The 26,457-nt window shown below is 60.8% G+C and overlaps 1 protein-coding gene across 2 annotated transcripts in view; it reads left to right on the top strand.

Annotated features, from left to right (window-relative positions):
• Eps15l1 (epidermal growth factor receptor pathway substrate 15 like 1) overlaps window positions 1–25,810 on the top strand; it is a 47,001-nt gene extending 21,191 nt beyond the window's left edge. Inside the window, exons 11-25 of one of the 2 annotated variants that reach the window (XM_004647373.2) lie at window positions 1,271–1,427; window positions 1,558–1,643; window positions 2,640–2,712; window positions 2,871–3,032; window positions 3,502–3,699; window positions 4,044–4,199; window positions 7,927–8,050; window positions 8,412–8,462; window positions 9,115–9,251; window positions 9,974–10,028; window positions 10,726–10,808; window positions 14,128–14,260; window positions 23,091–23,296; window positions 25,515–25,683; window positions 25,736–25,810. In XM_004647373.2, the coding sequence (XP_004647430.1) occupies window positions 1,271–1,427; window positions 1,558–1,643; window positions 2,640–2,712; window positions 2,871–3,032; window positions 3,502–3,699; window positions 4,044–4,199; window positions 7,927–8,050; window positions 8,412–8,462; window positions 9,115–9,251; window positions 9,974–10,028; window positions 10,726–10,808; window positions 14,128–14,260; window positions 23,091–23,296; window positions 25,515–25,661 (1,768 nt within the window). In that variant the 3' untranslated portion in view covers window positions 25,662–25,683; window positions 25,736–25,810. Of the gene's footprint in view, window positions 1–1,270; window positions 1,428–1,557; window positions 1,644–2,639; window positions 2,713–2,870; window positions 3,033–3,501; window positions 3,700–4,043; window positions 4,200–7,926; window positions 8,051–8,411; window positions 8,463–9,114; window positions 9,252–9,973; window positions 10,029–10,725; window positions 10,809–11,314; window positions 13,121–14,127; window positions 14,261–23,090; window positions 23,297–25,514; window positions 25,684–25,735 lie in introns of those variants that run through there. The other variant, XM_023707628.1, reaches the window with a different exon arrangement.
• The last annotated feature ends 647 nt before the right edge of the window (window positions 25,811–26,457 follow it).

Raw genomic sequence — 26,457 nt, 5'->3', positions numbered from 1 at the left:
GGGTCAGCAGGCTTGGAGGTCACAGTGCCGCCTGCTTCAGGCGCTCGGCTTGATCCTGGGAGAAGTCACCATCTGGTTTGTCCCTGAGGCCTTTGAGAGGCCTCGCTGGGGAGCTGTGAGATTAACTATGTTGTGAGGCAGGAGAATTGCAAATTCCAGCCCAGCCTAGGCAACTGACACCTTTTCTTTGTTTTTTAACCATTTTTTGAGACAGAGTCTCACTATGTAATTGAGGCTGGTCTTGAACTCACAGCAGTCTTCCTGCCTCAGCCTCCTGAGTGCTGGAAATTACAGACATGTGCCACCACATTGGGCCTCAGACCTTGCCTCAAAATAATTTAAAGCTGGGAAGTAGCCTAGTAAGTAGGCCCTAGGTTCAACCCTCTAACCCGCAAAGCAAAGGGGACCTTTGAGCAGGAAGTGAGACCCAGCTGCTGCCCAGGGCCACCAGCCCTAGACTGTGGGAGCCAGCCATGCCCTAGCCCCCCAGAGTGACCCTGGGAGTGCCCAGCTATCCCCGCCCTGGCCTGACAGCACCTTGTGTGACTCATGTGGGACTGGATATAGGAACTTAGAGGGATGCCTGGGAGCCAGCCACATCCACGTACACACCTCTCTGTGGGGACAGCCCAGTGGGACAGGCACAGGAAGTAGCAGGGAGAATGCTGGCTGCCCTGTGCACTTGTACCCTGTGCACCTCTCCAGGGTACCTCATCCATCCGTCCAGGCTCTGCGTCAGCCTGACCAGGGGTGGGCCTCAGAAGGTGTCACACCGGTCATCACAGAACGGGGAGGCAGGAGGGCCCCAAGTGCAGGGCCAGCCTGGGCCAAGCAGCGAGAACCTCTCTCAAAGAACAAATAGGGCCCAGCTGCCACACCCCCTTAGGGTGCCTCTGGGCAGGGCTGCATTGGCCTGTGGGGTCTGTCCTATGCTGTGCTGTGCCCACCGGCAGCCCCTTTAGCCCAGGAGTGGCACTGGTCCTGTGGCCACTGCCTGCAGCCCACAGATGGTGCTTTAGGGCAGAGCCTGGTGTCTTCTGGTGGCTCAAGGGGCGGGGCAGGGCAGGGCAGAGTGAGGTGCCCCAGGTCCCATGCAGGACCCCTGCAGGCACATAGTGCTGAGGTCCACGGGGTCAGCACAGCAGCCCAGTCGTGGAGTGGACGTAAGCAGGAAGGCTGCAGTCACCCACATGCCAGAGGGAGCGGTGTCCCTCATGGCCACCCACACTGGGCTCTCCCTCCCTCGTGTGACCATCCATGCCTCTTCCAGGGCGCTGGCCGACACAAGGCAGATGGGGAAGCTAAGCAAGGACCAGTTCGCACTCGCTATGCACCTCATCCAGCAGAAGGTCAGTAAGGGCATCGACCCTCCGCAGGTGCTCTCACCGGACATGGTCCCCCCCTCGGAGCGCGGCACCCCGGTCCTGGTGAGTAGCTGGCCCACCCACCTCGCTGCCCACGCCTGCCACCAGGGGGCGCTGGCGGCACACAGCTCCAGCAGTTGCCCTTGCTGTGCTGGGAGCAGCCTTGTGATGTGGCACCTGCATTTGCCCCCAGGACAGCACAAGCTCCCTGGGGCCCGGGGAGTTCACCGGGGTGAAGGAGCTGGACGATATCAGCCAAGAGATCGCCCAGCTGCAGAGGTGTGCGGGCCCCAGCCCTGGGACCGTAGGGGTGTACTCAGCATGGGTTTCCGAGCTGCACAGGCCCACAGCCCCACAGCGCAGGAGGAACTCTCTCTGCTGCACCTGTCCTGCCCTCTCTCTGTCCCCGCAGACCACACCACAGCCCCAGTCCAGCCTGGCCCCCAGCCTGCCATTTACATGTCCTCCCACCCTGTGTCCCCTTCACCTGCAACTCCTCCAGAGCTCTTTGCTGGTCACCTGGACAGGGCAGGCCCTCAGGTGGCTGCCTCTGTCAGGTCACATTGTCATTCTCACTCATGGCCTGGGAGTCCTCGGCCTTTGTGGTGGTCAGCCAGCAAGGGCTTGGGGCTTGGGGCTCAAGGTTCTGGCACATGATGGCGCCTGGTACAGGGCAACATGGGGGGCATGTGTGCTAGCTCATTGCCCTGCAGGCCCAACACCCAGTGGCTGGGGTTGGACCCCTGCTCTGAGTGCTGGGTGCTGGCAGAGGCTGGCCTGAAGGCCCAGCTGGCTCCTGTCCTTGCTGGGTGATGACTCCACCCTCGTGCCTGGTGCTCCAGGGCAAACCTAGGCCCTGCCTGGCCACCACGTGGAGAAGGTACACTGCTTAGCTACCACCTGGGCACGCGGGAGGATTGCTGTCTGTAATGCGCTCCAGCAAAGGGCTTCCTTAGCTTGTTGTTAGAGCTTCCACCTGGCCTCTAGGAAGTCATGAGGGCAGGTGGCGAGGTGGTGGCTGGCCGACCTCATGAAAGGCTTGAGCTTGTCTTCGATGGTGACCGTTCTGTGGGTGCCAGGTGACGCCTGTGAGGCCTGCATGGTCTCTTCCAAGGCTGTGCCATGACCTAGTCCCCTGGTCCAGTCACTAACCCCATGGGACACACACAGTCCATATGCAAACTGTGCAGCCACCTAGTGTGAGAGGTCGGGACAGGGGCATGCTGTGGCACTGGCTGGCTCACTGCGATCGTGTGGATTGCTTTCGCCATGCAGAGAGAAGTACTCCCTGGAGCAGGACATCCGAGAGAAGGAGGAAGCCATACGACAGAAGACCAGTGAGGTGCAGGTAGGCGTGTGCCGTCCACACCAGCCCTTTGCCTGTCACTTTGAGGCAGGGACACTCTACCCTTCTGCCTCCACCCCAAGTGCTGGGCTCCTGGGCTTGGCCACCACTCCTGGCGTCCTGGGGTGCTGAGCCCAGGCCTGCCCTGTGCCTGTCCCCAGGAACTTCAGAACGACCTAGACCGAGAGACGAGCAGTCTGCAAGAGCTCGAGGCCCAGAAGCAGGGTGCCCAGGACCGGCTGGACGAGATGGGCCAGCAGAAGGCCAAGCTCCGGGACATGTTGAGTGACGTGCGGCAGAAGTGCCAGGATGAGACGCAGACGGTGAGCCACACAGCACAGCCTGGGTCTCATCCCGGTTGGATCTGCGGCTGCTGAGGGCTGAGGCACTCAGGCTGCAGCCCAGAGGGCGGGGGAACCGGCTCAGGCTACTGCCTCTTCACAAGGCCGGGCCTCACTCTTGCTGTGTCTCAGTCGAGGTGTGGCACAGGCTGCAATGGCACCAGGCTCTGGGCCTGTGGGTGGCCCCAAGTGGGGCTCTGCCAAGAGTGGAGGAGCCATCTTCTGTCCTAGCACGTGCTGATGTGAACTGGCGTGTCTGTGTCCCTGTTGCTGTGTGTGTCTCTGTGTCTTGCTGGAGACAGGACCCAGGACCTCGTGTGCATAGAGTTACACCCCTGGCCTCTAGGGAGCTGGGAGGGTGGCGGATGCTGTGCTCTCTCTCCCCAGGGGAGCATGGCAGTGGCGGCGTGTGCCTGGTGTATGCACTACTTTCTCCGTCTCTCCATTGCAGATTTCCTCACTGAAGACCCAGATCCAGTCTCAGGAGTCCGACCTGAGGTCGCAGGAGGATGACCTAAGCCGTGCCAAATCGGAGCTGAGCCGGCTGCAACAGGAGGAGGCGCAGCTGGAGCAGAGCATCCAGGCCGGGCGCGTGCAGCTGGAGACCATCATCAAGTCCCTCAAGTCCACGCAGGATGAGATCAGCCAGGTAAGGCGCCACTGTCCCTCGGGTGGGAGCCCCTCACAGCATCACCCTTGGTCCTCCTGCCAATGCCGGTGCAGGAACCCAGGCACTATTTGCTAATGCAGCTATCGTTAGGGCCACCAGACTGCACATGCAAAAGGGTGCAGGCTTCGGTCAGTGCCCAGTTGCACGGGTGGCCACCCAGGAGGACATGCTGCTGGCTTGCCCTGCACACTTGGCGAGTCAGGGCCTGTCTGGTCCTGGAGGATTTGTGAGCCCTGGTGATCTGCCTGCCTGAGCCCCGTGGGTGCCTGCTTACTGGGGTTCCCCTGCAGCCATGCCCTGATGACTGTGTTTGTGTCACACAGGCACGGAGCAAGCTGTCCCAGCTGCACGAGAGCCGGCTGGATGCGCAGCGAAGCCTCGAGCAGTATGAGCAGGCACTAGACAGCGCGGGCCTGGCTGAGCTGGCTGCCCTCAGCGAAGGTGTCGCCCTAGCAGAGAGGGGTGGCTTCGGAGCCATGGTAAAGGTCGAGTGAGCGCGTGCCACCACCGCAGCCCCCCCTGTGCCTGCCGGCTCTGGGGAGGCCACTCATCCTGTGTTGAGGGCAGAGCTGCGAGGCTCAGGCCTCCATAAACCTGGGCTTTTTCTGGCTTGGTGGTCCTGGGTAGAAGCTGGGCCGGTGCTTTCCGCTGAGCTGCCCCAACTTGGCCTGGCCTGGGAGCTGCAGTGTTGAGACCGCCTCGGAGGCTCCCACGCAGGCGCAGTGGGGTGAGGTAGCTCATGCACAACTGGGCACTGCCAGGGCAGGAGGGTACGGCCGCATGCCCTGGGGCATTAGCTCTTTGGGTGTGGCTGGCAGCATCTCTACTCTCAGCACCTTACCCTGGTTGCTGGCCTAGGTGGCCACCAGCCCAGATGGACAGATGCCCCTCCGATTGTCCCGCAGCACTGCAGTAGCCTGGCTGAGGTGCTTAGCTGGCGGTGGAGGCAGGGCTGGGACTGGTGCCCTGCTCTTGCTGCCAGTCCTGGGCCATGCATAGCCCTGCTCTGGGCCTGTCTGCCTCAGTGATCCCCTCTCTGGTCTGCGTGGCTGGGGTCTGTCCCATGCCCGCCATAGGGTGCTCTTGGCGTCCCCGTCTCTGCTGTCTGAGTGTCCTCTTTACGCGTGTGTGGGCGTGGAGACGGTGGCTTCCTCCTGGTCTCTGTGGCCAGCTTGGTATCTGAGCTTGGGCATCAGGCACTTCCTCCCCCGCTCCACCAGCGCTTGCTCCTGTTCTTGGTGTGTGTTTCCCAGCCCCAGCCACGTGTCCTATGTCCTTGTGTAGAGGTTGGCAGTGAAGTGACCGTTCGTAGGTGGCCAGGAGCCACCCCCACCCTATCCCCAGTTCTTGATCTTTCCTGATCTTGTTCATCTTTGAATGGGCGAAGTTTACACCGTGGCTGCTGGGCCTGGGCCTGGACACTGACAGGCATGTTACACCCAGCCCTCAGCTGTGTTGGGAAGAAAAGCCGTATTTATCTCGTTGTACAAATACACGTTTGAATCACCGTTTGGGGTTTGTTTCCATTTCTTAATGAACACGTCGGCCAGGGTGTCTGCTCATGGCTGCGCCTGCCTCGGCATGCTCCGGAGCAGGGCTCCGTGGTTCTCTTGGGGGCCCTAGCCAGCAGGTAGCACCAGCTCTGCAGGGGCCCTGGGCAAGGGCGCAGGGCTCTGAGACCTTTCTCTGCCCACTCTGGTGGTGCCCAGCCAGAGCTGTGCTTGCCTCCCAGCAGGCTGGCCTCGTGCTCCCTGCCCAGGGCACCGCTAGTGAGACTGTGCTCCCAGGAGCTCAGCACAGCAGGTCGGGCTGCCCGTGCTGCCAGCCCTTGCGGGGCTCCCCAGAGTACAGCTCCGTCCCCTCCCCCAGCCCCCTGTGCCAGCTCTGGCCCAAGCAAGGGCAGCCCTGTGTGGCCCTGGCTTGTCCTTGAGGACCCCATGCTCATCCTGGTCCACTCATTGCCCCAGCCCAGCAGGCCCCTCTTCGCGTGTGCGTGTGCACGCCACCCCTCCCCGGCAGACTTATCAAGGGACCCCCCACCTCTTGGCTCGAGGACTGCTCTGTCCGCACACATTTGTGCCAGCTGGCATGGTCACTTGCCTGTGGTGGCTCTGGAGGGCAGAGTGAAGGTATTGACCTCACCAGGAAAGTGTTTTCACACGAGACCACGAAACAGAAGGGAAAGCACGCTTCCTAACCAAATCTAGTGTGTCACTTTCTCCTCTTCTGCGCCGGGGTGAAGGTAGGGCCAGGTGGGGCCCTTGGTGTCTTTTGGGAAGGGCCATCCCTCTGTGCCATCCCACACCTTCAGCCCTCTTGTGAACACATGGGAACAGGCTGAGGACAGGCGTATGCAGAGGCCCGCTCTGGCACAGCCCTAGCGGTCTGTCCCCCAGCAGGGATGCACCCATCCCCTGTCCCTGGTTCTTGTGAGGCTGTCCTGAGCCATAGGGTATCTCCGCCACCATTTCTGTGTGCCCGACGCCCGTTGTACGCCACTGGACGGGACAGGGAGCTTGCGCCCCTCAGCTTCTGACGCCCACGCTCGCCTGTGGCTCTGGGTTCCAGCTTGGTTTCCTCCCGGGTAAGGAACCCTTACTGGGCAGGTGGAGGGAGAAGCAGCCCAGGCTCCAGTCCCCCAGGCTGCATGCAGCCTTCGAAGGAACCTTCGCCCTCCAAGGCTGCCCCAGGCTGCCATGTGTCTGCGCTGTCCCGTGGCTACGGCTTCCTGCGGCTCGCTCTAGAGTCAGCAAACCCGGGCCGTGCAGCCCTGGCCACCCCAGCACGCAGCGCCTGCTCCAGCCCTGGGTCTCCCAGCTTGCGCTGCTCCTCAGGGGGCAGCCGCCTTGCTCCCCCACCCCTGCCACACCCACGGTGGACATGTGCTCTTCAGAAGTCAGTATTTTTTTCTTCTGGTTTGAATATGCTCGCCTGTTTCTAGAAATAAGCGCCTGTTTTGAGAATGCAAAGTGCTGCGCACGCTCTGGCAGCTGCAAGTGCGGGCGCCCTCATTTCCTCGCAGGGCCGCTTGCCTCTTGGGGAAGGAAGCGTGTTTTCATGTATGTGTAGAAGTTTTCTTCCTCTGGCCCTGGGGGGTTGAGCCCCAGAGCCTTTTGCACTGAATGCCACCCCCAAACCTTTTTTTTTTTTCTTTTTTGAGGCAGTATGTAGCTGTGGAGTGCAGGCTCGCTTCAAGCTCACTTTGTAGCCTGGGGTGGCAGGGAACTCACAGCGACCCTCCTGCCTCAGCTGCCTTAGGGCTAAGATTTCAGTCGTGTGCTTTACTTATTTTTTAAAGTTGGAGACAAGGGTTAGGCTTGAACTTGTGTCTGGTCTGCCTCAACCTCCCAGAGTACTGGGATCCTGAGTTCTGCCCTCATACCAGGCTCCAGGCACCGTTTTGCACGTCCACCTACGTCCCCATTCGCTTACACCTAGATGGGGAGGAAGCTACACTTCTGGAAAGAGGTAGCTCCCGGGCTTGTGGGGGACTCTTTTGTAGCAACTTCATCCTTGGCACTTTCTGACCCAGTGATTTGCCTTACCAGCCTAGGTGCCACTCTCTGCCCTTTCCTTCCTTCCCCCACCCTTTTCCTTTGAGACATCTTGAACTCCTGGGCTCAGGTCATTGTCCTGCCCCAGTCTCCTGAGTGCAGGTGCTGGACAGGCGCTCCTGGGCCCAGCTCTAAAAGAACTGAAGAAGCTTTAACAAGTAATTTTGCTAAAATATACAGGGTAAAAATGTACAGTCTTCCTCATTTTTAAGCTCGTAGTTCTGTGGTGGCACTAATCAGCCACCTGTGGAACAGCCAGGGCCATCATCCCCTCCAGAGCCTTCTGCTGCAGGCTGGACCTCTACCTATCAGTGCCATCCCCCACCTGCCTGTCACTCCTGCCCTTGCCAGTGAGCAGGGTCACTGGTGCTACCAGCAGATGTCCCCAGGTCCTGCAGGGTCCTTGTAATCTAAGTCACGTTCCGTTGTCACTTATGCCATGCCATTGCCCCGTCCCGCCCTCTGTGCCACAGTGGGCTGGTGTCAGGCTCACTCAGTGACCAGAGGCCACACCGTGGTGGTTTTCTTCTCAGACTGTTTATTTCAGGGTTGCGATGCTTCAAGTGAAGCACTAAGTTAGGCATAGGTGTCTGCTCTGCTCTAAGTGAGAAGTAACGGCACTATTCTGTCCTATTTCTCCATGGCGTTCTAGGACGACCCTTTCAAAAATAAAGCCTTGTTATTTAGCAACGATGCCCAGGCCCTGCATCCGGACCCCTTCCAGGCGGAGGACCCTTTCAAGGCTGACCCCTTCAAAGGCGCTGACCCCTTCAAAGGTAGCCACCGGCCCCACGCTACACGCAGATGGGTGTGCAGGAAGGGCTTTTCCATTCACAGGCCCTGCTTGCCTCTACCCAAGTGTCCTATGTTCAGAGCCACTCCAGCTCCAGGAGAGAGGTGGACTGAGGGAGGAGCCTCCAGGAGTGTTGGACCTTGGCTAGGGATGGGGCCCCAGGACACCAGGACATATGGCCCCCAGGAGAGAGTGGCTGTCCCTAGCAGGGCCCACCATGCCTTCCTTGGCCCCCCAGTGTCCAGCCTGGCTCCCTGAGTGGCAAGGGTTCCCTAGAGTGGATGGGAAGGGAGGAGTGAAGTGCCCTGGTCTTGCCGCCCAGCTTCCCCTGTCCTGTGCCACAGGTGACCCGTTCCAGAGTGACCCCTTCGCGGAGCAGCAGGCAGCAGCTGTAGGTAATGCTTCTTCCATGTCTCCAGGCCCTGGCTTTGCAGGAAGAGGGAGGCCAGCTCTGGGACACCCTCAGTCCTGGCCCTGGGGACAGCCTCGCTGGCTCTTGGATTGCTTTGCCTCTTCTGTTTTAACTCGGGGTATTCTGGCCGAAGGACCCAGCATCAGTGTCTTGCACGCCCCTTCTGGTTCCTGAGTGACCACCCCAGGGACCACAGGCCATCACGGTTCCTGGCAAACTAAAGTGGAGCGCCAGCTCGTGCCCTGTGTGCCCCAGTCCTGCATCAGCCTCAGCAGGACACACTGGCCTCTGCCCCAGCCATGTGCAGATGTAGGCAAGCTTCTGGCTGTTTCACAGGCCACACGGAAGGGTGTTGTGCTGCTGACTCAAGTCTTCTGAGGACATGGTCTGCAGGGCAAGGTGCCCCCAGGCCCCAGCCCCACCACAGTACACTGTGTCACACAGGTGGCATTCTGATAGCCGTGTGGGCAGGAGGCCAGGCCTTGCATGCACAGCGGCCCCATGCCCCTCCACCACCCTCGCTCGCAGTCCTGCCTGCCCACATCCCGTGAGCAGCGCCCCCTGCTGCTTCTCTGTCCTTGGCCTTGGGATGTGTGGTCATGGTGCTTCCCTTTAGTGTCCTGATGGCTTTCCAGATCCGTTTGGAGGAGACCCTTTCAAAGAAAGCGACCTGTTCCGAGGCTCTGCCCCTGAGGACTTCTTCAAGAAACAGACAAAGAGTGACCCGTTTACCTCAGACCCCTTCACAAAGACCTCATCTCTCCCTTCCAAGGTGAGTGGGGGGAGACGGTGTGGTGGCACCCTCCCCACAGCAGCCTCCATGTGTGCCAAGTCCTGGCTCCACCTGAGGGCTGTGTGACTGACACTCGCCAGGACTCTTCAGACCTGGACTCCCAGCCCCGTGCTCACCATGGGGCAGCCAGGCAGCATCACGGCCAGTGCCCTCTGCACCCCCCAACTCTGCACTGTCAGCTGTCCCCACTGCCAGCACATCTTCTGAGAAGACAGATGGAATGATACACAACTGGGGACAGTGGCATACACAGAGCTCCAGCCCTTCAGGGAGTGGAGGCTCACTTGAGCCCAAAAGTTCTAGACCAGCCTGGGCCCCTGGAGGGGACACCAGGCCCAGCTGCCCATGTAGTGTCAATTACTTCATAAAGAGAGGCCTCCTTGCTTCTGCTCAGCCTGCGAGGGGCAGGCAGCCTGCTGCATCTCCTAGCCTCTCCCTACACCAGAGCCGCATCCACACCCAGCCCCCACCCTGCAGGGTCCCTTGTCCCTGGGAGCAAGGCATGCCCATGGCTGGCTGGACTTGGACCCAGCCCTGGACAGCTTCCCTGAAGCACCCGGCTCCCACACTGGGCTCTGGGCAGCGACTCCCTGTGGGGGTTTTGCCCTCCCTCCTTCCCAGCTCAGCACGCTGTCCCTGCTCTGACGCTGGGTCACCACAGAGGGTCTGGGCCTGGCCAACTGCGCTCCCCTCTCCCCTAGCTCGACCCTTTCGAGTCCAGTGACCCCTTCTCCAGCGTCTCTTCCAAAGGACCAGGTGAGCCTCACCCTCTGCTCGGGGTCCTCTTGGGCACAGATGCGCCCCCTGGGGGCTCTTGGGCAACACCACTGCTGTTTGCTGACCACCCGGGTGGAAGCCAGGGCCTTTGCACCAAGCTGCAGCCCCAGCTCCAGCCCCGCTTATTATTTATTGTGAGCCAGGCTCTCACTAAGCTGGCCAGGCTGGGCTCCAGCGTGTATCCTCCTGCTACAGCCTCCCAAGGACTGGGGTACCGGCCTTGGTACTGCTTCCCAGTCCTCCGTAGCGCCCTTCAGTTTCCCCAGGAGCCCTGGCTGGGGCTCAGCCTCTACAGTAGGAGGCACTCGGCTCCCAGGTGAGCCACAGCTGCACTTGGGCAGTAGTCGGGGGCATCGGGCCTGTTCTGTGCCTGGGAAAGCTCTGGGTCCCGGTAGCCAGGCAGCTCAGGAAGCTTAAGAAAGCGCAGCGCCTCGAGAGGCTCTGACAGTAAGGTCACTTGAGCTCAGGAGGGAGGCCAGTCTGTGAGCCTGACCCTATCTGCTGTCTGCTGTCTGCTGTCTGGTGGCCACCAGGTGTCTCCTTGCCTTCTCCAATGCTCACCCCTAGCCCCGCAGGACAGAGGCCGTGCTGGGGCCCTGCCACTCCTGAGGTGGGTGCTGGGGCGGGAGGACTGGTGCTACTCTTGCCCCAGACCTGAGAACTGCTGTGCTTGCAGACCCCTTCGGGACCCTGGACCCCTTCGGGAGCTGGGCCTTCAGCGGTACTGAGGGCTTTGCTGACTTCAGCCAGATGTCCAAGGTACCGCTCTGGAGCCGGGCTCGGCTCGTCCTGGGGGCCGGGAGGGACAGGGCCCTGTGCCCACCAGCACCTGTTTCCTTAGCTCGGGGGTCCTAGGAGCATCTGAGGGAGTGTACTGGAGGGGATGCACACAGTGTACATGCAGGGAGGGCAGTAGCGGGGTGACCAGGCTGGTGTGGCCTGGGCTCCTACCCCACTTGTTCCCCCACCCCTGGGTGGCTGCCACCTGGAGCTCAGTGGTGGCCTCACTGGGTGCAGAATTGTGGGCGGGGGATTTGTGCTGTGCCACTCACTTGGTCCCTGGGCTGTGTGACAGTCGCCCAGCCTCCGCAGCCCCATCCTCAGAACCTGTGTCCCTCTCCAGGCCCTCGGTGCCCTCAGCCCCTGGGACAGATGGAGGAGGCAGCCCCAACTGGGCCAGGTCCTCCCAGAGCATTCTGCAGATGGCAGGGAGGGGACAAGCTGAGCCCATCCTGTGCAGGGACACATGTCCCCCGTGTCCACAGGGAGCCCAGGCGTGCAGGCCCCTCCCATGAGGTACGGATGCCCTCGGCCGGTGCTGCCCTCAGCCGCTGCTGCCCTCCGCCATGGGTCTGGCCAGCAGGGGCGCAGGCATGGATGCCGCACCGTGTGTGTAGGGCTCGGCGGGGAGACGTCCGTCCAGTGTGCACGGCTCATGCTCTCCAGGAGGTAGCTGGGCCCTTGGTGGGGCCTGGGCGTGGGGCAGCTGTGGCTGTGGTCCCTGACCCGCCTTCCCAGCCTGGCTTGGCCAGGACCTCTGAACAGAGATGTCCCTGCTCCAGCCACAACGCCACCCTGCAAGGAAGGGCCTCTTCCGCCTTGCCCTCGCAGGCCATGCTGGGATGGGGGGCCTCAGGAGGACCCGATGCTGGATGTGTCTGAGCTGGGCCTGCAGGGGCAACACACAGGCAGCCTACCCGGCTGCCCAGAAGCCTCCTCCTGCCCGCCAGCTGTGCTGTCCCGCCGTCCCATACAGGTGCGGTGACCGGGAGCTGCTTGCCTGCTCCCTGCTCCCTTGCATCCAGGGCGACTGGGGGAGGCTGGCGTCCCAGGACACTGTGCGGCTGTGCTCGGCCGGCCCCTGGGTCCCATGGGCCACACGCTGATTTTCAAGAACAACACTGGGGTATAAATAAATGTGGAGGAAATGAAAGTGCGCTCGGCGGGTGTTTGCTTTCTGAGCTTTCTTCTGCTTCAGGCTCACCCACGTCTCCACCTGAGAGGGTGCGGTGCCCGGCGCACCCCTGGCTTCCCCTGCCTTCCCCTGCAGCCTGGAGCCCTGCTCGCTGCTGCCCCACCCAGGCGCCCGCCCGAGATGTTGCGAGATAGTGCTGACCTCAACCGCACAGCCTGCTTTCAAAACACGTCCCCAAACATGTTTTTAGAGCGCATCGAGAACAAAAATAAGATTCTAACTTACATCTTTTACTCTCTTCTCCCTACCCACACCTAAAAAAAGCCGTCATTGAAATGCTCAATGCCTGTCCACCTGCTCTCCTTGCCTGCCAGCCATTGGCACACTAGTGCTGGGTCGCTGACCTGCCCTGCACCCTGCACAGCAAGCCCCAGCCTGGGCCTGGCCCCTGCAGAGCTGCACCACAATGCGTCAGAACGGCCTGCTCTGTCCTTTCCTCCCGAGCACCACACTCTGGCCACGAAACCCTCCTAAAACAGCACTTCTCCTCAAAGCAGCCGCAAGGGCAGTACTGTGGGCATGGCAGGCAACAGGCCCTGACACTGGAGCGCGGCAACTCAGGGAAGGCGCGGGGCTCATGCAGCCTCTGCCTGGCTCAGACAGCATTGGCACCAGTGTGTCACCAGCCATTCCCATTTATGGGCCCCGGCTCGGTGCACCCTTAGTGGCCCAGGTCCTGCCACTTGATCTGAGAAAAAGAAGGAGCCTACCAGCCAGGCCAACATGGTGCCAGCACCGGAGGAGGGCTGCGTGCTGGGGTCTCAGTCCCTCACTGGTGCCCTGTCCTCTCCCTTTTTCTCCAGCATAGAGACCTTGCTGGTCCCCTCCCCTGGGCAGGTGTGCATGAGGAGTCCTGAGACTTGTGGGGAGTGGACAGAACCTGGTTAAGCCATGTGCCTGGCATCTCCCATACCTATCCATGCCACCGTGGCCAGGACCCTGGGACGAACCCCGCATGGCCTCTGCAGATGTGGCTCAGCTGTGGTGTGTCTTGTAAATCGGGCACAGGAGGAGGTGGGCAAGGGTAACTGATCACAAGCAGAAGGGCTCTCTGCGTGCGCAGAGTTGTTTAAAAATTACAGATCATTTATCTCTGGAGTTTTCACGTAATGTCATGGGATCTTAGGTGTCTGACATTGGAAAGCAAAGCCACGGCAGGGGTGACTGCCCAGTCACCCAGCACCCGTGGTCTGTCGTGCACATCTGTCACAGCTTGGAGGGTGCCCTTCCCTGCCATCTCCTGAAGATGGCGTGATCCCCACTGCTGGGGAGGTGGAGGCAGAGGCAGGGACCCCGGGCTGGGGCTCAGTAGCAAGTGCACACCTAGCCTGTGTGAGTCCCCGGAGGGGTGGAAACTGAGGCACGCTGTGGATCCTGCCCTATGAGTGGCACCACGGCTCTACAACGTGGACAGACTGCTGTGAGCTGCACCCCTGCCGTGCAGAAGCTCCATGTGGGCCGGCCGCTGGCTGAAACCCTGTGGCTGTGGACAAGGCCTCACCTGGAGGAGGAGGGGCAGGTCCAACCTGGCCTTCTTGTGCCTTAGTTCCTGTGTTAGCGTGGGCATCCCTTCTTGGGTGGCTGAAGGATCAAGAAGTGAGGGCTAGGGAGACAGCTCAGTAGCTTAAGTGCCTGCCTGGCAAGCACAAGGTCCTGAGTTCAATCCCCAGTACCAAAAAAAGGATCAAGAAGTGAGGGTCCAGGCCACAGGTGATGGGAGCCACAGGAGGCATGTGACAGCCTGTGGCTAGCAGGTGCCACCAGCCCCTGTGTGGCAACCCAGGGACAGAAAGGACCTAGTGCTGCTCAGCTGGGCAGCAGGAGGTGGCACATTTTCATGTGTAGACCCCCACAGCCACAGCAAATGGTGATGCATCGGCTGATCCAAGGCTGTGGAGCCTGCGTGCAGAGCCCAGGACCAGGACAAGGGGGCTGGGGATGCCTCCTGCCACATGGGTGCAGCCCTGCACTCCTTTGCATTGCCCGCATGGTGCCAAGGTGATGTTGGGGCCGGGAAGGCGGCCTGGAAAGCTGGGTCAGAGTGCAGCATGGCAGCACCTGCGCCCTAAGTGATGTGTGTCTCCCTGGTGTCCTCTCTTGCAGCCCCCACCTTCTGGCCCCTTCGCCTCTTCCATGGCAGGGGCAGGCTTCTCAGAGGACCCCTTTAAAAGCAAACAGGACACGCCTGCTCTGCCACCGAAGAAGCCCGCGCCTCCACGGCCCAAGCCCCCCAGCGGTCAGTATGTGCGGCTGTCCCAGTCCTCCCTGGCCACCCTGGGGGCTGTGTGTGTTCTCCACCCTGCCTGGGCCTCCTGACCCTGGCTCCTGCTGGTGTGCACAGGGCTGAGCACCCAGATGGGGAGCGGGGTACATCAGGTGGCATCTGTCCCCCTCTGCCCATGGGCATCCCCAGGATGGAGTGCTGGGGCTAAGACCCACATGTGGGATCCTTGAGGGGACCAAGCTGCACCCTGGCTGCTGTGCTGCCCATTCGAGCAGCAGAGACTGTGCTGCAGACTCTAACTGCTGCTGTCCCCTCTGCACCTGTCACACGAGCATCCCGGCCTGGCTGGCCAGTCCCCACCCAAGGCAGGGTTTTATGCACTGACCTTGCCCCTGTCCCCAGGCTGACACCAAAAGGGCACTCCTTTTGGTCGTGTCAGTAAGGCCCGGCTCTCACGAGCCCTGGGCTGTTCTGGGTGGGCGCCCGGTCACAGCCCTGAACAGCCTAGAAGTGTGCCCTGTGCACAGCTGCTGGCCCTGAGGCCTCGGGGCACATGACCAGGCTGCCACAGGACCTGCTGAGGGACCCAGGGTGTCTTCCTACCCACATGCCACAACACATGCATGCAGCCAGTGCACACACATACACACATTCCTTGTAGCTCCTGTGTGCATGTACGCCTATTCCCTGGCCCCACATGTATGTGTGTAACTCTCAGATGGGCCATGTGCTTACATGCGCACATTCATGCAGAGTAGGCCTGTGTCCTGGGCACCAGGGAGGATAGGCTTCCTGAGAGTCAGCAGGCACAGAGCGCCGTACTGGAGTGGGCCGCCTGCGCCATCTCCCCACCCTGGGCTGCTCTGGCCTCACCCTCCTGGGTTCCCCACCTGCGCCTCCACCTGCTACGGTGGCCTCTGCGAGGAGCCTGTTCCTGACCTCACAGGGATAGGACATGGTTGGACCTCTCCCTAGGAGGACAGGCCCAGAGCTCACATGGTTACCCAGGTGTCGAGGGCACCATGTCCTGAGCACAGGTGGGGCTGAGTGTCTTCTGCTTCTCTCACAGAGGCCGTGTCTCAGCAGGACAGCCCTGTGCTGTACACGCTGCTAGGCGGTAGGTGCAGGTCCAGACCCAGGCCCATGCCGCTAGCTCCCCGCCACTAACCCCGAGCTGCCGCAGGGTGGGAGGCATGTGGCTTTGAAGGCCGCCAGTCCCTGTGCCCACCCGGTTTCCTGTCGGTTCCAGCCCATGGTCCCAGCCCTTGTTCGGGAGCCAAGGCCCTATTCCTGGTGCTTCAGTGGCCTCTACAAAGGGACCCTGGTGCCTGTCACCTTTTTTGGTTTTTTGTTTTTGTTTTTAAGGCAATGGTTTCTCTCCGTTGCTTGGCCTGGCTCTGAATTCATGATCCTCCCAGGTTCTGAGATTGCAGGGACATTTCCTGAGGGCTTGTGCTTCTGTGCCCTCCCCTTACACTTAGCCCTCTCCCAGCAGGGGAGACCATGCGCCAGCATGGGGCAATGGCCGCTTGCCCAGAGGCCACAGGGCCCAGCAGCAGGGTGTGGGGGTTGTGGGACAGACACTGCTTGGAGGGAGGCTGCCCTTGGGGAGCGGGGCAGGGGTGCCTGCGTCAGGCTGTCTGTGGGCCCTGCCTCACAGAGCATAGCATCTGCCTACTCCGTGCTCTCTGGATGTTACAGTTGGGGCCTATGTACCTTCTTGCCCCGCTGCTGCCCCAGCTTGTGCCCAGGCAGAGGGTGGGGCCTCTCCAGCCTCAGTTTCCCTGCCTGGTCAGAAATCTGGCACGGGGTGTGGGTGGAGCACTGTACATGCAGGACCAGGACACAGCTGCTCCTGCATGCGCGCCTCCATGGGTCACCTGGGCAGGGCCTGGCTGCCAGGGCTCTTCAGCTTGGTGGTCCCCCTCCCCCGTGCAGCGGCAGTGTGGTAGGATTGCTTGCAAATGTTGAAGAGTAGTGTGTAGCAAGTGGAGTGTAACGCCTGCGGCAGGCCCCCACTCCTGTCCCTGGACAGCACTCAGTGGGTCTGAGTCCCAGGGCTGTGTCGGGGTGTCTGACCGAGAGCCACCCACTGTCTTGCCTCAGGAGGCTGGGCACCTGTGGCATCTCTGAGGCCCAGTGCTAGTCCACAGGTGTGGTGGGCTCCAGGCGCCTGCCCAGAAGGGCCAGTCCAGGCTCCCACTGCACTCCCACTGGGGCTGTGCATGCGGAGCTCCCACCCCAAGCATTTTCTAGAAGGGTCCTCTCGGTGCTGAGTGTGCAGCAGGTGTCTGCCTGTGGCCAGGACCGGCTCCTTCCAGGCAGGTGCAAAGCAGCCCGGAGCCCCGAAACCTGGCCGTTGGTGCGGGCGGGCGGCGCCTCCCCCAGGTAAACAACGGTGTGTTTTGTGCAACGGACCAGAGCTCGAGATCACTCAGCTCGCCGAGGAGTTTCTAGGTAAAAGTTGTTGATTTGCAGAGAGAAACAGATTTTTTTAGGTGCAGGAAACGGCTGTGTGGGTGTCAGTGATTGGGCCCCGCCGCGCCTCGATAGTGGGATCTCAACCCGGCCCCACCCTGCCACTTCCTGCCGGCAGCCCGGCCTGCGGTTCTTGCAGCGGGTGACACCAGCTCACCAGCCCGTAACCTTTAACCTCTCCACGGCTGGCCGAGCGGGTGTGGGCTGAGGCCCGTGTGCACCCGCGTGGCTCCCACAGGGCCTCTGCCGTAGCTGCCACCTGACGGTGAGCACACGATTCCCTGCCATGCGGATCAACCCCTCCTTGCCCACGAGTGGAGCCCACAGTATGTGTTTCCCTGCTGTGGTCACCTTGAGCGTGGCAGCCCAGGGCAGGGCGGGAGGCCAGGGTCCCGGAGGAGGCCAGGACCCCGAGGACATGGCCCCTCCTCTGCCCAGGTGAGGTTGGCCCAGAGCACTAGGACCCTGGCAGAAGCCCGCCCATTGTGCCCCGAAACCTTCTGCTGGTTGCATAAGATCCACTTCTAGAATGGCATCTCCATTTAAGCTGTGTGGTTAGCACCTCAGTCTTAAACTTAACTACTTTAATTCCGTTCCCACGATGATCGCAGAGAGATAGGGCGTGGCGCATGGCAGGCTCTAGAGCCGAGCTGTGGTCCCTGTCCTGGGCCTGGCAGCTGTGGATGCAGGGCCCTTGAGCCTGACTGCCCTGGTAATCCTGAGGGCCTTCCCAGGGCAGCGTGCCAGCCAGGGCTCTGGGCTGGGCGTCCTCAGCTCACTGGCTGCCCACTCCCGTGTGTTGGGCAGCATGGATGAGTTTGAAAGCAGCCGCATTTGCCTACTGACGCACACCCACCCTCCTGTGCCACAGGAGCAGACGTTGTGGGCACGTGTGACTCGTGTGTTACCTGGATTGTGGTGAGATGTGGGCCCAGAGTAGAGGCTTCCCACCCCTGCTACCCCTACCCTGGGCTACCACCCGGGCACCCAGTGTCCCTGCTTCCTGACTGGCTCCAGGGCTTCGTCTCCACTCCAAGGGTACATATACCCTCTGCCCGGCTCCTGCCTCCACTTGTGGCATAGTGTGGAGTAAGACCCTGGAGACCCTGTGGCATTGAGAGACGCGAGGCAGAGCCGCACTCTCAGGCTCCCGGGAGGGCCTGATGTCCCCACATCCCCTACCCCAGTGTGTGGCCGTGCCCCTGGGTGATTGTGTCACATGTGGGTACATGCCTGTCTTTTGCACAGGTGGCACACTTCGGGGAGGAGCAAAGCCAGGTTCCACGTGGCTGCTCACCAGGCGTGTGACGTCTCCCGGGCCCTCACTTGGGCTGCACAGCCAGTCCACGCCCTGGGGACCTGCCACCAGGGACAGACTCAGACTTAGAGCATTTTCCTTTTTTGTCTTTTTGAGTCAGGGTCTCGCTATGCAGCTCAGGCTGGCCTTGAGCTTACTGGGTAGCCCAGGCTGGTCTCAAACTTGCAGTGAGCCTCCTGCCTCAGCCTCCAGAGTGCACTTTCAAGTCTGTCAGCATTGCCCACCACCCTCTGTTTGGCTTAAGACTAATGCAATGCCAGTTTTGCAACTTCACCACAAATGTCACAGAAACCTTTTAGTGATGGTTCTAGAAAAAAAAATTAATTTTGAAAGAGGGTCTAGGGCCAGCCTAGCTGAGGCATAGAGGGTAGATAGCTCAGCGGATTAAAGCACATGCTTAGGCAGACTCAGGGACTGGGTTCAATCCCCAGTGAGTTGTGCCAGCCCCGCCCCCAGAGTGCGCTAAGATGGCAATTGAGACCTGGCATGGTGGCACTTGGGAGGCTAAAAAACAAGAGGGTCACTATGAGTCTGACCTGTGTAATGAGACCCTGTACTAAATATGTTTTAAAAAAAAAAAAAAAGGTGTCTGCCTTTTCCTAAGTTGCCTGGGCTGGGCTCTGAATTGGAGCCTGCGGCCTCAGCCTCCCAGAGTGCTGGGATAACAGGTGTGCCCCACCACACCTGCCAAAAAGAAGTCTTGCTCGTGTTGGGTCAGGTTTGCCTTTTGTGGAACCAGCGAGTTTGACCACTTCTCTGTCACCAAACTCCCTCCCCATGCTACCGTGTCCAGGACCCTGCAACCTGGGGGTGCCTGGACCCCTGCCCATCTCAGCCCCTTCAGGGCGGCATAGCCCTGGGGGGAGGGGCATTGTGAGCATTCTCTCAGCTCCGCAGTTCAGACCCAAACCTCATCCTGTTCCCTTCAAAGCACTAAGCGGGTTTTCTTCAAATTCAGTAAATATTTTTAGTGGAAAATCTCAATGCTGCGATCATGGGGACCTCAGATTTTATCTGCCAGAGGTGCTGCCTGGCATTGCTTTGATCTGCAGGGTCGCCAGCTACTCCCCTGTGCTAGTGGCACTTGTGTCCCATGCTGTCCACCAGCCCTCCCTGGGCTGTGCTGTTTGCACCTCTGTCCAGGCTGGATGGCTTCTTGGGGCCCTGGGACTCCAGGCTGCGCATCTCAGCTATCTCAGAGCTAAGAGCACATGTATATGTTGCGTCTTGGAGGATGGAGACGGCTGTGAGGACATCTGTGCCGTGTCCTGGGTCTGAGAACCTCTGTGTCATGTCCTGTGGGCACAGTTGTGAACACCGCTGTCGCTCGGGAAGGTGACAGTCATGAGTGCATCCTCTCCTGCATGATCATGACAGCCCTAAGCATGTCCCACGCCAGGGCAGGGGGCAGTTCCGTGCAAGTGCTGTGGCTTAGGTGTGGCCCTGCCCTGCGCCAGGGCTGCTGGCCCCACTGCTGCTGCCGCATGTGCCATGTTCACACGCCTCTGTCCTGTCCCCGTTCGGCTCCCTGCTTCCTCTTGTCCTTCACTGCATCCTTCACTTGTGCTGGGTCTGCTCATGGTGGCTCTCTTGTCTCAGCCACAGAGTGTCCGGTGTGGATGAGTCCTTCTGTCCCCCACTTGCCGCTGCACATAGCCATCGACCTCGAGCCCGGCCTCCCTCCTCCTTCCCGTGTACCTGCTCTCCTGAGACCCTCAGGGCCCTGTCCTGGAAAGCCCTGCTGGCCACCCCCAGCCCCATCCTGGGGAGCTTGCGCAGGGTGGGGCTGGCCTGGCCACGCTTCTGACGGCCTGCTTTGCGGTAAACCAGCCGCTCACATTGTTTTTGCCGAAGTCAGTGCCGTGTGTGGTTTCGGTACACCGCTTGGGTAACTGTTGAAACTGCTGTGGTTTGAAAATAAGTTCTATTTTGCCTTTTCTTGTGCCCTGCATCCCTTGCTCCCGTTCACAGGGGCTCGGTGGGAGGCTGTTGTTAGCCTTCTGCTCTGCTGGGTCCTTTGGTTCCCACTGCAGGTACTCAGGGCTGAGGGTGCCAGACTGCTCCGGGACACTTGACCGGGGGTACACTAACGAGATTTTGCTTTGCTTTAGTCTGCTTTTTGAGACAGTCTCAGTGTGCAGTGCACAAGACCCTCCCAAGTGCTGGGGTCATGGCATTCACCACCCCTGCACGTGGAGACTCTGGGGATGCTTTCAGATTGCCCCTGCCCTGGAGCTCAGCCCTGCCGTCCTGGTCCCAGAGTTGCGAAAGCGCCATGGACTTGTGCCTTAGTGGCTGTCTCATCTGCAATAAGCCCTACCTCAGAGAAATTGGAAAAATGATTAGGGAGCAAGCAGAAGTGGTTAAATAAAAGAGAACTAGACACAGGGCTTGAGAGAGGCACTGCGCAGACTGAGAAGCCTGGGCCCACCAGGGCCACCAACAGCTGGCCCTGTCGCGGCTGCTCTCGCGGGGTGTCCCTGGCGCCAGAGCACACCAGAGCAAACCGCTCTCCCTCCCCGAGCGAGAGAGAGATGGCTGTTGCTGTGCCCTGGTTTCTCATGCGCACAGTTGCGACTAACAACGGTTTCCCAGGCGGCTTGGCCGGCCCAGGGTTCTGGGTGTGGCCAGCCCGCATCCCAGCCCCCTGCTCCCTGCTCAGCAGAAACCTCAGCCCCGGCTCAGAGCAGCCTCAAAGCATGCAGGACTGGGGGGAAGGGGCCAGGAGTGAGGGGCAGGGGTCCGGCCAGGGTCGTGCCCTGCAAAGGTGCCTCTGAAGGCTGAGACAGGAAGATCATAGCCGAGCAGTATCTTTGCAAGACCTGGCTTGGAGTACAGTTGGAGAGGGTGGGGTGTAGCTCAGAACCACAGAATAAAAGAGCAAGAAACCCAAGCCCTGGCCTGTGCCGGGACCTGGAACCCGTGCCAGGGCACTGTCCTTTGGCTGCCTCCCTGTGTACACACCTGCCCGTGGCTTTGTGGGCCCGAGGCCACAGGTGGCCCTGTCAGCCTGACCAGGGCCCTGGCCAGGCGACCTGAGCAGACCTGTGCTGTTCTCACTGCCACGGGCTCAAGTCTGGCCATGGGGCCACTCCAGCCTCCATGCGTGACTCCTGGGCTATGCCTGTTGCTGGGCTGGGTCCCCATCATGCCCTGCCCCCATCCTGACTCAGTTTCTCACCAGAACTCCTGTCTGCACTGCTATAACCTAAGGAACCCTGCAGAAGAGCTGGGTGCTATGGCCCTAACAGTCAGAGGCTAAAGCAGGCACACCTCATGTGCAAACCAAGCCTGGCATGGGGTCAGAGAGAGGGCTGGGCCAGGGAAGGGCAGGTCAGCTCCAGACTAAGAGGGAGCAAGTCATGGCTCTTCCTGCCCATGAGGACCTGGTCTCTTGGGCCAGGGACCAGGCTGTCAGGTAACTGGGGCCACAGAGACCCCGAGCTGGACTCTGGAAGCTGAGGGCAGCATGGGCAAGCAGGAGCATGTGGATGGCAGTGATAGGGAGTGCATCCCAAGACGCCACCTGGGCCCTGTGCAGTGTGGCAGGGACATGGTGCAGGCTGAATGCCTTGCACCCTGCACAGCGCAGGCCATGGTCTCCTCCCTCTGCCCGTTTGCCCATGGGGGCTGTGAGCCTGAGAACCACCGCTGCCCAACACACTATCAGTGGGTGGGATGGGTGCCTCTGACCCCGGCCTATCCTGACGTCCTCTGCGGCCCATGGGGAGGCCTTGTCCTTGGCAGAGAGCAGCCTCATCTGCCAGGCTCTCCTCCCTGCAGTGGGAAACCCTGCTGGGTTCTGCCTGCTTCTCAGGGCTTGGTCAGCACACATACCTCTGTGACACTCATGTCTAGAAGGGGTGGCACCTACGGGAGTGTCCCTGGGGGTGCATCCCTTAAAAGACATAGAAATGGTCTGGTCTGAGGCCCAGAGCCAAGGCTGCAGATAAAGCTGCTGACCCTGGGCATGGGGACATGTGAGGGTATCAGGAATGTGGCAGGGGAGCTGGCTCCAGGGATGGCTCTTGGCTGACGCCAAGCAAGCTGTGCCCAGGCCGTGCCCTCGCCCGCCTCATGCCCTCCTCTCCCAGGCCTTCTTGCTCTCACTGCAGGACCCGCCAGGTGGAGGCCAGACGTCCTGAGCCACCTGCGTCACAGGGACAGAGCGGGGCTCACCCAGCCCACCCTGCCAGCGGGTCCTTCGCCCGCTGGAGCATCAGCATGCTGCCCGACACACTGAGTCATCCTGAAAGTGCACATGAACTTTCTATTGAAATAGACTTTAGTTTTAGTGCTCGTGTACATTTCTAGGGTTGTGTGAGAGTCAGCCCTCACTGGCAGTGTACGGTACCGGGTCCAGGTAGCTGCTGCTCCCAGGACTCAACGCTGTTGTCAGCTGCTCAGTGCTGGGAGCTCTGGAATCCTTCCAAGCTGCTGTGAAGCTCACTGCCCTCAGCAGAGTGCAGCTTGTTGCACATGCCAGTGGGAGCCTGTGCAGTGCCAGCTACAGGAAGGCTGAGGCAGGAGGGTCTCAAGTTCAAGGCTGGCCCGGGTAACCTGGGAAACCTTATCTCAAAATAAATGGCCAGGGCACAGCTCAGCAGGAACACTTGCCTAACACACTCAAGGCCGGGCTCCTCTCAGCACCAAAGATACTACAATTCCACCCTCTAGCAGCTGCATGCTGTCCCATCGGCATCTGCGTGTGTCATGTCACCACAGCTCTGAGTGTTGGCTGTTCTGTGTGCGCGCTTGTGCGTGTTTCTGTGTGTTGTGCTGTCCACACCCATGTTGAGTCCTGCCTGGGCTTGGCTCAGTGCTGAGCGCTCGCCGGCTCACAGGAGACCCTGGCTCCATCCCTAGCTCTGTATGAAAGAAAACCCAGCAGAGAGCAGGGGCGGCCAGGGGCCCTCTGTGCCCGTGTGCCCATCCCCGGGGCAGATCCCCTCCACCTCTGCTCTGTCTGTGGTGAGTAACTGGTGTTTCTTTTTTGTTTCTTCTTCTTTTTTGTTGTTTGTTTTTGCTCTCTCTCGAACTCTCCAGGTACAAGTACACCCGTGAGCCAGCTTGCTTCTGCAGACCACCCTGAGCTCCCTGACCCGTTCCAGCCGCTCGGGACAGACAGCGGTGACCCGTTCCAAAATAAAAAGGGATTTGGGGACCCATTTAGTGGAAAAGACCCCTTTGTCCCCTCCTCTCCAGCCAAGCCTTCTAAGGCCTCTTCCTCGGGCTTTGCCGACTTTACTTCTGTAAGTTGGGCCCCGCCACAGTGCCACCCTTTCCCCTGCTTGCAGCGTCTCAGGGTGATTTCTGGGGTGACTCGGGCTTGTGCTCTGTCGCTGAGTCCTTGTCCTGCAGGGTGCTTGCGCAGAGAAGAGGATTCTGGGCAGGAGTGACTGCCTGCTGCAGCAGGCAGCAGGAAGGAGCGGTGTCACCGTGCCCAGGGAAGGTCCCTGGCCCGCTCCTTTGGAGACCCATATGGCATGTGCTTCCCGAGCGCAGTACCCACTGCGTGCAGCAGGGGCAGGGGCAGCCCAGGGCCAGCGAGAGCCGCGGTCAGCAGAGGGAGGCACAGAGGCTAGAACCCTGCGCATGCCCTGCCCTTAAGCTGTGTGATCAGGGAGGAACTCAGAGCCTGGCAGAGCAGTTACCCTGTCAGAAGCCAGCCTCAGACTCTCGCAGGTGGGGTTTCAGGTCTGCCTGTGTAGTCTGGCCTGGAACTCTGTGGCCCACGCTGGCCTGGAACTTGTGGCATCCCTCCTGTCTCAGCCTCCGAAGTGCTGGGATGACCGGGTTCAGCCCTGTCGAAACAAACTCAGAGCCCTGAGTTGCATCCCAGCACCAAAGAACCCTGCTCTCTGGAAGCCTGGTCGTGGTGGCAGTGCCATCCCAGGCCCCACCACCTGTAGCAGCTCCTGTAGCTTGTTCACAGCTGCGGTTGTGTCACGCCTTGATGTCACACAAAGGTAACTCTCCTAGAAGCAGAGACACAGCCCAGCCAGTGGAGAGCTTTTTACCGAGGCTGTTTGTTTCCTGGAGGGTGGACTGCAGGGGATGCCTGCCATGCCAGACTTGGTGTGGGGTTGGAGAGCCCAGCAGTGCTGAGCAGCGTGGGAGAGAGAGCCAGCTCTGGCCCTGTGGCCCGGGGGCTGCTCAGCACACCCCTGGAGTCGGTCCTAAGCAGGCTGGTGGTTCTCGGCCTGGGAAACCTGTGCCACTGCTGCCGCTCAGCGTAGGCCCTTCCCACCAGCACTGGCTGCTTGCCCCTGCATTTGCCCACTGGCTGCTTGCCCCAAACCTCCGGTTTTCTGTGCTTCTTCCCAGAGGGATGCAGGGAGGGCCCAGCCACATGGCATGGCACATCGGCAGGTGGCAGTGCATCTGGTGGGCCTCCTGTAGGGAGGAGCCTGGCCCAGGGGCATGCAGCAAGGCTGACGTGCCCAGCACAGTGTTGTGCCCCCGCCGGTGCCCAGGCCGAGCTCCCTTCCCCACCCCCTCTAATATATGGGCCTGTACTTTCCACCCTTGGCTCATTCGTGCTTGTAGCTATTTGTGAGAAATCACTTCCCTCCCTGGCACTCTGGCACTCAGGAGGCTGAGGCAGAAGGACTGCAAATGCCAGCCCAGCCTGGGGCACTTAGTGAGAGCCCCTCTCCAAAAGAAGGGCTGGAGCTGCAGCTCAGTGCAAAGGCGCTGGGTCACAAAAACAACAGAAAGCCTGGCCTTGCTGCGCCAGGTGCACGTGAGGGAGCTGCGAGCTGAGGCACCCACACTCTGTGCCGGCAGTCCGTCAGCACAGACCCCAGGGCAGCGGGGGCAGTGCCTGCGCACTGAGGCGAGGTCCGCTCTAGAGGCCTCGGCACGGTGATGCTGCCCCATGAGCAAAAGCACAGGGGCTCCGGCAGTGCTCCACTGTGTTCTGTGGCCAGCCGCACGCCGTGGCCTGTGGCCCTGAGCAGCCGCCGTGGCCTGCATGCCAGGCTCGGGACGCGCTGCCTCTCCAGGCCCAGCTCAGCAGCTGCCGTAGCCTTGAACAAAACTTCCTGAAACTTCAGGGTCCAGGCCCCGTTCCGAGCAGGCTGGTCCCAAGCACCCTGTCCCTCAGCTAGCCTGCAGTGGACACCGACCCCTCTGCCATGCCGTGTTCCCTGTGGTCGGTCAGGACTCTGAAGCCGCCAGCACGTGTTTGTAGTTTCCCTTGTTTTGGTCCCGAGGAGAAACCCAAGTGGGGGTTAGGGCGGGCAGGTTCCCTGCGGGAAGACTGGCCTGGGGGCCTTTCCCTGCCTGCCGTCCCCAGCCAGGCAGCAGCTGGAGCTGGGAATGCCAAGGCCCCAGACAGGCGGCTTCCTCCTGCCCTCCGGGGAGGGATGCAGCTTCACAGGGGCGGGCCGGGCAGACGCTTGGGATCCCGGTCAGCGTGGATGGGGCATAGGGGTGGCACCGGCCCTGACCGCACTTCTCTTGCAGTTTGGCAATGAGGAGCAGCAGCTGGCTTGGGCCAAGCGCGAGAGCGAGAAGGCGGAGCAGGAGCGACTGGCGCGGCTGCGGCGGCAGGAGCAAGAGGACCTGGAGCTGGCCATTGCGCTCAGCAAGGCCGACATGCCTGCCGCCTGAAGCCGCCCTCCAGCCGGCCTGCACAGCGGCTGGGCGGGGCCGGACACGCCCACCCAGACACGCCTACCGTCGTGCACGCCCCTCCCGCATCCCTGAGCACCCCACGATGTATGCATTCGTTGTATAAAATGAGGTTTGAATGATTAATATAAAATATTTTAATACAAAATACAGAAATCTAATTCTTGTGGACAACTGGAGGAGCCCTGCCTCTTTGGGGGACTGGGGACTAGTGGATTGCCCTTGATCTTTCAGATCGCTGCCTGCGTGCACGCAGTGGGTCCCCCAGGCTCAGCCTGAGCGCAGGGAGAGTGGTGGTGCTCGCCGTGGTCCCAGCACTCCAGAGGCCGAGACAGGACCACCTCTGAGTACGGGGCCCTGTTCTGAGCTACACAGTGAGGCCCTGTCTCAAAAACCAAAGGCTTCCGGGAGACTCGGGACACGGAGCGGTCGATGGGGAAAACATACAGGCTTCCAAATGTCCACAGACTGGGCAGAGTGGATGTGAAGCCCCTCGGAGCCCCGGAACGCCCTGCACTGCCAGGCCCTGTGAGCGCCGTGCGCGGGCTCCTTTTTCGCTCTTCCTGTCCCCACACTGGCCTGCAGGCCCTGGGTGCCCTGTGAGTTTCTCCCAGTGGCTGATTACCAATTTTGAGGGGACCGAGCCAGGCACCCTGCTGCGGTCCCCACCAGGCCCTGTCCCTGTTCAGCCTGAAGGCCGGCTGGCCAGGTCCTCACCGCGAGGCAGGGCAACGCTGGCCCACGTCTGCTCAGGCCCCCTGGCCAGGCCTTGGTT

The sequence above is a fragment of the Octodon degus genome, unplaced genomic scaffold, assembly GCF_000260255.1.
Source record: "Octodon degus isolate 3935 unplaced genomic scaffold, OctDeg1.0 scaffold00304, whole genome shotgun sequence".
Classification (NCBI taxonomy): Eukaryota; Metazoa; Chordata; class Mammalia; order Rodentia; family Octodontidae; genus Octodon; species Octodon degus.
Note: the sequence above shows the minus strand (reverse complement) of the source record. Positions and strands in the feature narration are given on the sequence as shown.